This window comes from Canis lupus, chromosome 3 (genome assembly GCF_003254725.2).
Source record: "Canis lupus dingo isolate Sandy chromosome 3, ASM325472v2, whole genome shotgun sequence".
NCBI lineage: Eukaryota > Metazoa > Chordata > Mammalia > Carnivora > Canidae > Canis > Canis lupus.
Window position 1 is genome coordinate 31,205,605 of NC_064245.1, and position 12,333 is coordinate 31,217,937.

General features: G+C 35.1%; 1 protein-coding gene and 1 pseudogene across 1 annotated transcript; both read left to right on the forward strand.

The window, feature by feature from the left end:
- Positions 1–888: 888 nt before the first annotated feature.
- Positions 889–1,827, forward strand: LOC112654081 (olfactory receptor 6C1-like). The gene has a single exon (XM_025438373.3). It carries the CDS (start codon positions 889–891, stop codon positions 1,825–1,827), a length of 939 nt encoding a protein of 312 aa, XP_025294158.3.
- Positions 1,828–7,059: 5,232 nt separating this feature from the next.
- On the forward strand, positions 7,060–7,997 carry LOC112644185 (olfactory receptor 6C3-like; annotated as a pseudogene).
- Positions 7,998–12,333: the final 4,336 nt, after the last annotated feature.

Below are 12,333 nucleotides of genomic sequence, written 5' to 3' on the forward strand. Positions count from 1 at the left end.
GATTTCTCCAGGGTGTTGACAAAATAGAGCTTCTATAAGTGAATTCTGATATAAATAAAAGGAAAAATATAAAAAAGTAATATAGGATAGAAAATAGAATACAAACAATATTTAGATGCAAAAAAACTTTGAAGGAAAAAACGTTCTGTAAAAAACAATGTTTATTTTAGATATTCATACAATTTTACTTCCTTAGCCCATGAAATATACAGATCCATTGTATTAAATCTCTGCTCTGGCTTTTCATATTCTGTACTCCCTAGTACCTGACGACATTATGTCAATGAATTCATTGTCTGTGGCTTGGGACGAGGAGTAGGTGGTTGAAAGGAGAATATGAGGCAGAGTGAAAACAGAAATCTGTCACATTGTTAAAGATTTAACTTCAATGACTTTCAAAATTTGGAGACCTCACCATTTGAGTGATCTTTTTCCTGACAGATCTGTCTTTTTTATATTACACTAGTGTAGTAAATGATAACACAAGAAATTAGGCAACAGAAATAAGGAAATAGGACACTTTTATTGTCGTTGGAAAAAGGACAAGTAGTTTCCCATTAAGAAGTAAACTCCTAGAAGAAGTGAATTTAGGGTTCGTGATTTGGATAAAGTTTTTAAAAAAACTTTTTAGATTCAATTTCCATTCTGTGAAATAAGGATTTTATGGAGAAACATTCTCTGTAAAACAGTACCACATATGGTAAGAACTTACTTTAAAACATTTTACCTGCTTTTATTGAGTTGTCTTAAAGACATCCTAAATTAAATCAGTAGGGCATAATATGTTTATTTCTAGAGACAAATTCCAGAACAATCCATGGATTATCCTCTTTTCTACAATCTACTTGTTTTTTTCCCCCTCTAGATTACAAAAGAAAAGGAAAAAAAATGAGAAACCACACAGAAATAACAGATTTTATTCTCCTGGGATTGTCAGATGACCCACAGCTTCAGGAGGTGATCTTTGTCTTTCTGCTTATCACCTACATGCTCAGCATCACTGGGAACCTGACCATTATCACCCTCACCCTGCTGGATTCCCACCTCCAGACCCCCATGTATTTCTTCCTCAGAAACTTCTCCTTACTCGAGATTTCATTCACAACTGTGAGCATACCCAAGTTCCTGAGCACCCTGATTACAGGAGATAAAAACATTTCCTTTAATGATTGCATGGCTCAGTTCTTTTTTCTCATCTTATTGGGAGTCACTGAATTTTGCCTTCTGGCTGCCATGTCCTATGACCGATACATTGCCATCTGCAAACCTCTGCATTACATGACCATCATGAATCCCAGAGTCTGCATACTCCTTGTCTTTGCTTCTTGGTCGGCTTCATTCTTAATCATATTCCCATTACTCATGCTGTTCATACAGCTTGATTATTGTAAGTCCAATGTTATAGACCATTTTACCTGTGACTATTTCCCCTTACTACATCTTTCTTGTTCAGACACTAGATTCTTAGAGATAGTGGGTTTTTCCTGTGCTGTTTTTACATTAATGTTCACATTGGCATTAATAATTCTGTCCTACATATATATCCTCAGAACAATTTTGAGGATTCCTTCTACTAGTCAGAGGACAAAGGCCTTTTCCACCTGTTCTTCCCACATGATTGTCATCTCCATCTCCTATGGCAGCTGCATTTTCATGTATATTAACCCAGCAGCAAAAGACAGAGTGTCTCTGAGCAAGGGAGTTGCTGTGCTAAACACCTCGGTAGCCCCCATGCTGAACCCCTTTATTTACAGCCTAAGGAACCAGCAAGTCAAGCGAGCCTTCCTGGACAGGGCAAGGAAGATTGTATTTTTCTCAAGCAAATGAAAAAATAAAAGCGCTGTCATAAATTAGAGGCATAATGAAGAGCAAGTAAATAAAAACCATAGTTCTCAAAAGTCTAATACCCACATAGCCTCACTAGAGTTCTATTTCATTGCTTATATTTCTATTGCCAGCAGTTTGTTGAGGATATTTGAATATATATATATATATATATTTTCCATTTAAATTCCACTCCCTTTTCATTGCATTTCCCTTCCTTTAAACTAGTCTTTCCACTCTATAACTATGAGACTGGCCTCATTTCCTTCTTTTAACTATTTTTAAATTTTAATTTTTCCACAATAATCTTAGAAAACAGAAATCTTAGAAATCTTAGGAAAAGAACAAGAATACAAGAGAAAATGTTTTATGATTTAATCAGGAAAACACTTTCTAGAAATTCAGAAAATATTGTCATGTTTAATATTATTTTTAATTTACTCTACAAGGACCATAAATATGCTTGACAGTCTTATTGGGAGATTACAGGCACTATCTTCTCCATATTGTAGCACACTTAGTAACTATATAAAAACAGTACAACTGAAGGAATGATGTAATTATACATATTTTTTGAGAGATCAAGAAGCATCTCTCATTAACCAGTTTAAAATTTTCTGTGCCATATAATTTCTCAACTTAAAACACAAGTATGAAGACACAGTTACTTAGGGAAAGCTTGAAGTAGTCCTTATTTCTTCAACTCCATAATTACCACATATACCATACCAGTTCTTTAAAAAAGCCTGAAGAAATAAAACACATACAATAATGTACATAACACTGAGCTAGCTTTTAAAAGTGTTCAAATAAAATGTGCATTTTATTACAACTAGACATTGTGTATGACAAAGAAATAATTGAACGTTTTCTAAAGCATTTGGCATTCATTTTGTTTTATTTTACATTAGGCCTTTTGACAACTATGTAAGAATCAATTTATTTGATGTGTACTGACTTTTCATGAAGTTAATGATAACACTTTTTGTTAAGGTTTACATGTTGAGCTTTCTTTTTTTAAAGATTTTTAATTTATTTATTCATTCATAAGACAGAGAGAGAGAGAGAGAGAGAGAGAGGCAGAGACACAGGCAGAGGGAGAAGCAGGCTCCACACAGGGAGCCCAACGTGGGACTCTATCCTGGGTCTCCAGGATCAGGCCCTGGGCTGAAGGCGGCGCTAAACCGCTGAGCCACCTGGGCTGCCCCATGTTGATCTTTCTAATGATAGGAATTCCTATGATGCAAAACCTTTTTTTTTCCACCCAAAAAGATTCCTATAATTATTTGGGTTACACCTAGTAATATATGAGGTGCCAACATCATCTGTCAACTGATACACTTCTGATATTATAAATTCAAATAGAATAATAGCTCAGTTTGATGATGGTAATCAGTAAATGGGAGGTCAGCCAGACATTTTGTGGGAGGCTTACCTAGAGAGGATAATATACCACTGAAAATAATTAGCAATACACACTGGAATTATTCAAAAATATGATGTGAGTTCAGGATTTAGAGAAAATCTTTATTTATTTATTTTATTTTATTTATTTATTTATTTATTTTTGCAAATTTTTTATTGGAGTCTTATTTGCCAACATGTAGTATAACACAAAAGTTCCTGTCAAGTTCCCCCCTCAGCGCCCGTCACCCTGTCATCCCATCCCCCCACCCACCTCACCTTCTACTACCCCTTGTTCTTTTCCCAGAGTTAGGAGTCGATTTAGAGAAAATCTTAATATATTTGGATCCCCTAACAATTTGATTTAATAAACTTTTAAAATTATGAACATGTTACAGCAAAACTTTATTTGTAACTGAAACCTGTCCTCCACTGTCTGAGGAGAGTGAAACCTGGTAGCCTGAACAATAGTTCATTGACCTAAAACATAGGCACTCATCAACCTCAGAATACATGGAGGTAATTGGCACATTATTAAAAAATCAGATGTCCTACTAGCTTGTGGATAAGAGGCTAACAGTTGTAATTAGTCTTCATCAAAATTAAATTATTAGGAGGCCTAGAGAAAAGCTAGAGAGCTATTAGGAACTAGGAATAAAACAGTAAAGGTAGAAAGAAAGTGAGAGAGTGATCAAGGAGGAAAGAGACAATTCAGCATCTAGAAGTTTGAGGAAAGATATGGAGAAGAAACATGTCTAATAAGATATTTCAAATGAAGTGCAGTGCTTTGTGAGATAGAACCTCATTTCTTTTCCTGTAAGTAAATCAATAAAGATTTTGTCGCTCACAAATACACAAGTGATAGACACCAGACAGACACTTAACTAACTTCTTTCTGTCCCAGACTCTTTCTTTACCTGAATAGCACTGACCTTAGAGGGTTTTGTATTGTTGGCTTGCTTGAAAAAAATGAGGTAATATGTATATGGTTAGTGCCTGGTAATCAAGAAAAGCTCAGAATAAAATATGAAAAGATTCACTATTTGGATACAAAAATAAAGGCAAAGGAATAGAATTTTCCTAAGTAGAAAATTAGTTTTACTATCTCTACTGAAATAGTGAATAAATATTTTCAATGCTTATTTTAATGTGTATCAGTTATACATTCAACATAGTGTCTATGTATTGTCCCATGTGTGAGCTAGTGGTTTGTTCATCCTTTCCCACTTCTTTCTTTTGTCCCATTATCTAATATTCTCATTTTTCACTACTGCAAATAATCTGCATTTCTGGCATTAAATGCACACATGTTTTATGTCCACATTTATAACTGTGAGGAAAATAAAGATAATTTGTTAAATGTAACATTATATTACATATTTATGTACATATAGATTCATATATACCTCTATACTATATTATTCTTCTAGTAATAAAAGTGACACCTCTCATTGACGGAACTGTGGAAATAAACTAGTTAAAAATATCCAATGCCAGACTTCCAGATATTTATTTTATTGATTCACAAAAATTCTCAATATGAGAAAATGTCATATGCACAAATATAAATACAGGTATAAACCTTCTCATCAGTCTTTAATAGGTTGTCCATTTCAGAAGACAATCAAGTCATACTAGAAATCCACAGTAGTGTTTTCCACCATTTCATTCTGGTAAAGAATTCTTCCTAGATTGCCAACATTCAAAGGATATAAGTATGCTAATTCTACTGAGACAAGTCCAGTTTCCGGGAGAAAAATGGATTCCTTGTATAATCACAGAAGACTGAAATTCTAAATCAAACTTTCATACACTCAATATCACATTGTTTGTATATTTGCCTATTTACCTCAATATTTTTGCTTCTTATACTTTTTAATCAATATTTGTAAAAATGATTCACCTTTATCTTTAATTATTCCTCTTCTTGGTACTCTATTTACTTAATGAATTCCCCTGGGCCAACAACAACAAAAAAGACACAGATAAAGTAAGTCCAGTTCCATTTGTGTAGCATACATAGAGAAGAACATTCCTTATCTTCTATTTTTCAAAGCAGCATTTGCAGGGAAATATAACAGCCCCTGAACCTAAGGAAAATACTACTCATATTTTGTAGATATATACTCATAGAATCACAGAATATTGATTTTAAATGTTTGCATGAATAGAAAGAAAAATGATTTAATATAGAAATATTTTGTATTATATGAAAAGAGGCAATGGAAAAATACTAGTCAATCCAGATATAACTGAATTTATACATGGAGTTTGAATAAGAGATGAAAAGCAAGAATGAGTTGTATTATAAAAAAAGTCAGAATTTCACAGTATCAGGAATGAAGGATATTGTGAGTCAAAGAGAAGTATAATCCCAAAGAACCAAGAAAAAGTTAAGTCAACACACTTGTTCTGAGAGCAAAATAAAAATCAAATATTTTGCTAACTTGATTTACCAGTTCTGAAATTATGTAAATTTAGGCAAATCAGATGATAAAATTTGAGACTAAATCATCAAGAAGAATCAGGAAGTAAGTAAATTTTTTATTCTTCAATATAATATATATATTCAGTTTATTCAAATATTTTTAAAAACCATGTTTATACATGTTTATGGACTTACAACCCCTTCAGTATTGAAAATTAAATAATTGTTTACTACCAAGAGACTATTAATGAAATCCTAAAGCAGGAACACAGAAATAAATCTTGGATTGTTCATTTTTTCTTTTTTTTTCTTTTTTTTTAATTTTATTATTTATTCATGATAGTCACAGAGAGAGAGAGAGAGAGAGAGGCAGAGACATAGGCAGAGGGAGAAGCAGGCTCCATGCAGGAAGCCTGACGTGGGATTCGATCCCGGGTCTCCAGGATTGCGCCCTGGGCCAAAGGCAGGTGCTAAACCGCTGTGCCACCCAGGGATCCCTGTTCATTTTTCTAATTTGAAATTATATTCTATTATAGATAGGATTATTTTTTAAATTCCCTATTGGAAGGATATCTGCTTTCCAGTAAATGTTATTTTGGCCATCTACTTATTGATTTTCCATAGCAATATTGTAAAGAAAGAGAGAAAGGAAGAAAGGTATGCATTGTATGAATTAAAGTATTTTTAGGCAATTATTTAATTTAGTAATAGAAGATTACCTTCTTGTTCTTCTGCCTTTTTATCAGAAAAAGGAAAAAATTATGAGAGTGATAGCATCGATCAAATCTTTTAGAAAGTGATTCATGAGAGAATGCCAGTAAAACATTGCCATAAACATGCATGTTCCACAGTGAGATGATTACTGTGGTGTCTAATTGTTTAACCTTGTGAAAGTTGCCTAAAATATGTGGGCCTCAAAATACAGAATGTGTAGATGGGCCTAAACAACCCCTGTAAAATTTCAAATGCTTTATTTAGATTATTCATAATCCAGACTAGTTTTTATAACTGGGGGAAATAAAAAATCAATTAAAATATTTTCATTTTTTTATAAAAGGAGCTAAATATTGTAAAGAATAATTAGAGGCTTGATTTTAAAGAAACACTAGAAGAAATAGCTTCCACTTAAATGTCAGCACAAGATATATTTTTATCCATGGCCCATGATAGTGTATTTTCAGCAAAAAGAGATCAATATTTAACTTCAGATAATACTAAATGTGAGATCCAGTAGAAATTGGACAGTTGCTGAAGGAAAACATTTGTTTTTGGATTTCATAGATTACTCATCACTGTGGATATTTTTAAGATTCTATACTCTAACCTCAATACTGTTTTAACTTTTTATGTCCTATAGGGCACATACATTTTCCATTCTAAAGGGGGGGAAGAAAGGATCCTCAATGAAAAACCACACAGTACCCACAGAGTTCATTCTTCTAGGGCTATCAGATGACCAGAGTTTCAGATTGTGATTTTTCTCTTTTTAATTCTCACATACATATTCAGTGTCACTGGAAATTTGACCATCATCACTCTCACCTTGGTGGACTCCCATCTACAGACCCCTATGTATTTTTTCCTCAGGAACTTCTCTGTATTAGAAATATCCTTTACAACCGTCTGTATTCCTAGATTTCTGGGCACAATTATCACCAGAGACTAAACTATTTCATACAATAATTGTACAGCTCAGTTGTTTTTCTTCATCTTCATGGGCATAACTGAGTTTTATCTTCTAACTGCTATGTCCTATGATCGCTATGTAGCCATCTGTAAACCCTTGCATTACACGACTATCATGAACAAAAGAGTCTGCATTTTACTTGTCTTTTGTGCATGGCTGGCAGGATTCTTAAATATCTTCCCGCCAATTATTCTTTTCCTCCAGTTAGATTACTGTGGCTCCAATGTCATTGATCACTTTGCTTGTGACTATTTTCCCCTCTTGCAATTATCTTGCTCAGACACATGGCTCCTAGAAGTGATTGGTTTTTACTCTGCAATAGTGATTCTGCTTTTCACTCTGGCACTAATAATTCTATCCTACATGTTCATCATTAGAACAATTCTGAAACTGCCATCTGCCAGTCAGAGAAAAAAGGCATTTTCTACATGCTCCTCGCACATGATTGTCATTTCCATCTCTTATGGAAGCTGCATATTCATGTATGCCAACCCCTCTGCAAAAGAAAAGGCATCCTTGACCAAAGGAGTAGCTATTCTTAATACTTCTGTTGCTCCTATGATGAATCCATTTATATATACCCTGAGGAATCAGCAAGTAAAGCAAGCCTTTAAGGATACTATCCAAAAGGTTCTGTTTTTCTCCAGTAAATGAAAGTATTGCCATTAAAAGAATGAAGTTCTTGTAGATGCTACTATTCACACTTTCTCAAAACCCCGTTTCCTTTACTAGAGTTATCTATTTTACTCTTTTTTCTTCATTCCCATATTAAAATTTCCCAGTCATTGAACTCAATAAATTTGATAAACTGAATATCGTTTCAGAACTTTCTGTACATTCATGTGTTTTATTCAAAAGTATTTAGATGAAGGAATACATTTGGATTCGTGGTTATGGTTTTGAATGGAAGTGGTTTGCCTTTGAAGAGACACTGAGCATTTAGTTTGATAGAAAGATTGTCAGGATAGATGCAGATTTCTGAACTTTTCATTCTTATCCAGTAATAGGCATGAATGTTGGTAGAAAAATTTAATTCTATTTGTCATATCCATGAAATCAAATAAACACAATCACCAGGAGATTGAGAATAAAATATAAATATCTACTCAAATATTTTAAAAGATTAGAAATTCATACATAATACAAATATTTATACTGTTTATAATAATGATGATACTAATGAGAAGAGAAGGAAAGTAGAAGGGATAGAAGGTAACATAACACTTTTCAGCAATTCCTATATTCTATGTCTATTGTTTGTATTGACTCACTTAATCCTACCATCAACATCAATGAGATGTTTTTAATCACCATTCTCTTTTAGTCAGAGGTATTTTTCTTTAGGTAGATCAAATACCTCCAAAAATTAAAAAATAGGTAGACATCAGACAACGTAAAATATATCAAATGTATAAAATGCACAAAACTATGATAAACCAGTGAAAGTTCATCTTTCTGGACAATTGAGCTTTATTTGTGGCATCTAGAACTGACTTTAGAGTTTGGGAAGTATGGAAGAGAACTAACATCTATTGATAATATTCTACACATTCTATTTTATATTAAGCAAACCACAAATTTATTTTATTTATTTTACAAAACAAATTAGAAAGTGAGCCTTATTATCTCTAATTTATAGGTGAATGAACACAGTGAAATCAACATTGAGAGTTTTTTCTTCTTTAAATCTTATTTATTTATTCATGAAGGACACAGAGACACAGAGAGAGGCAGAGACACAGGCAGTGGGAGAAGCAGGCTCCATGCAGGGAGCCCAACGTGGGACTCGACCCCAGGATCGAGGTCCCCAGGATCACACCCTAGGCCGAAGGTGGCACCAAATGGCTGAGCCACCAGGGCCGCCCAGCGTTGAGAGTTTAACATATAGTGATGGCAGCTTTCAGAACTAGGATTCAGTACATTCATCATATACTCAGTTCGTTAACCTCAAAATCCAGACTTGTTCGGTTACTTTCATTTTCACATTGAGTTCCATTTGTAATAATTTATGAATAGAAGCTCATGTTCAATATTAGAATTGTTACATTAAAGGTCTTTTTAATGTGTGATGGGCTCATTCAGATTTTTCTTACTTATGGAAGGCATTGGGGGTAGTGATGAAAAGGGAGGATTATTGCTCTAAAGTATCTCAAATTCTAGTGGGGAGAAAAAAACAACGTGTAATTAAAATTTAGTTTGATAAATGCAGCAACTTAGGTGTGAGTAGCCTATAGGCCAGAGGATGTTATCATTGTGAAAGAAAATGTCAGTTTCCTGTCTTTCCTCTTAGCACAATTATGGTCAGTTTCACAATAATCACTAAATGTTGGCTCTTTTAACCCTAAAGCCACATGCATTGTCTGCTTTGGCTTTCACTCTTATTTCATTTCTTGGTCATTCTCATATATGTTATACCAGAAAAAAGTAACATTATTTCCGCAGTGAAAAGGGTTTTTGGGAATAGGATTATTATACTCTCAAGACTCTCCAAAATGGCTCCCTCTACCCTCAAACTGTATTGTGAATCATACATTCATCATATACTCAGTTTAACCTGCTAACACTCCATATCTATTACACTCTCAGATCTATTTTAAAGAATTTATTTATTTTTAAAAGATTTTATTTATTTACTCATGAGAGACACACACAGAGAGAGGCAGACACACAGGCAGAGGGAGAAGCAGGCTCCATGCAGGGAGCCCCATGTGGGACTCGATCCTAGGACTCCAGGGTCACGCCCTGGACTGAAGGCAGCGCTAAACCACTGAGCCACCTGGGCTGCCCTATTTGAAAGAATTTATATCGACCACAGTCTAGATTTCCAAGACTTTTTCGGGCATTTATCACCTTACATCTAGGAAACACTGAAGTATGTTTGTCAAATTAAATCCATGCACAAACAAGACAAACTAAGAGAAAAACCAATAACAATACTCAGTACCTGTATGTGGCTATTAACAGCTTGCTATGAGGAGAATAAGAATCTCAAAAATATAATTTCTTCCTAATTCTTATGGGGAATGTTCATTCAGATGTTATTTCTTTTTTTAATTTTTTTTTATTGGAGTTCAATTTGCCAACATATAGCATAACACCTAGTGCTCATCCCACCAAGTGCCCCCTTCAGTGCCCACCACCCAGTTACCCGAACCCCCCTCCCACCTCCCCTTCCACTACCCCTTGTTCTTTTTCCAGAGTTAGGTGTCTCTCATGACAGATGTTATTTCTAAAAAGTCTTTCAAAACAACTACATTGCAGGCATGTGCTAGACATTTGGATCAATAGAGTGTACCATATCCACCTTATAAGATTTCAAGCAACACATAAATAAGTAGACATTTAGATATAGAACTGACCTTATATAAAAACGTATACCCAGGGCCATATAAATATAAAACATGGGGTTGCTCACAGCATTTGTAGTAATGCAGTAAGAATTCCAAAAGAAAATAAGAATTATAATTAAATGGGTATTCTGGGCAGAGAATAATGATTGCAAATGACAGTCGTGAAAGCAAGAGACGTGAGTAGTGAATCATGTGGAAAGAAACAAAGCAACAAGTAGCCATTGCTTCTCTTGTATGCTTTCCATGAAAAGCTAATTTTATTGACTCAATTTATCATGCACAGAAAAAAATTATGCTATGAAATAGATACTCACTTTCCTCATGTGAATACTACATATATTTATTTTCTTTGTTTAAATGGTAACAATATGGCTTACTAGGGCGTGCTGGCGCTGGGGCTTGCCCAGGTGCTTTTGAGGTGGAAAGCCCAGGTGTTTTTCCAATTCTCGAGCAAGGACACCAGGCAGTTGACGGTTACGTGGATGTTGTAACAAGTTCCTCACCTGGCCATGGCCACCGCCAGACACAGCACCTTCTCCATCTGGACTCTGACGGTGAGCCTCACTTCATCCCCTTTGGCCACCGTTGCTCTCACTGCGGGTCAGCCTGGAAGGGTCCTTGCCAGCTCGTTCAGGCCGGGACTGGAGACCTGTGGGGATGTGCTTGGCACAGATTCTGAAGCCAAAAAGGTGGCCTGCTTGCCTGCTTGCCAAAAAGGTGGCCAATAGTCTTGGCCTGCTTCCTGACTAATTTTTTATTCTTGTTGAGTTTGTTCAGCGTCTCAGGGTCCATGTGGAGAACACACACAATATTGGCCTCATCACTGCCAGTCCCCCAAAAGACTTAAGGAGAACTTGGGGCGCACAGTGGAATTAAGCCTGATGATGCCTGAGAAGTGTTTGTCCTTCTGAGCATCAGAGTTCTTCAAGCTGCCCTGCTGCTCCACCGTCTCTGATAATTTCAGGCGCTGGCGCTGGTACCGGGCTGGACTTCCCACACCACCGGTACAGGGTGTCGCTGGAGACTTCGCTGCTTGTCAAACTTCATGCTGCGGTAACCAGAAAAGAGAGCAAATTTATGTGTTTTAAACTATGTTGAACATTTTACTGGCCCGTCTAGGATTTTACTGATTCCTTTAAATGGGTATGTTTTTCTCCTCCTTTTAAAGAATGAGACAAATTTATAGGAAACTATGTATATATGGCCAATATACATTAGAACAGTGATTCAGATCAAAACTATGTCCCCCCACCAAAGAACCCATTGTACCAATTACTGGGGGAGAGGAGAAATCTTGCTCTATAAACATACACAAGGAAATCTTAGAATTTCACAATACGATACTATTTCTTTCATAATTCTTTCACAAAAGTACTAAATAAGCCCATCTAAAATGTCACTTGACGGGATGAGCACTGGGTGTTATTCTATATGTTGGCAAATTGAACACCAATAAAAAATAAATTTATAAAAAATTTTAAGTATAAGTGGAACTAGATGAAAATGCATGAAGCACAAAATAAATTATTTACTAGCAATTAAAAAAAATGTTAGGCCTGGCTTAAGGAGCTTTCTCTCCAAAATAGCAAATCTCAGAAAATTCAAAATGGAAAAGACAACTACTCCTTTGGAATTAACAT

Coding starts and splice junctions, on each gene's coding strand:
- LOC112654081 (XM_025438373.3), top strand. CDS start 889: ATGAGAAACCACACAGAAATAACAGATTTTATTCTCCTGGGATTGTCA.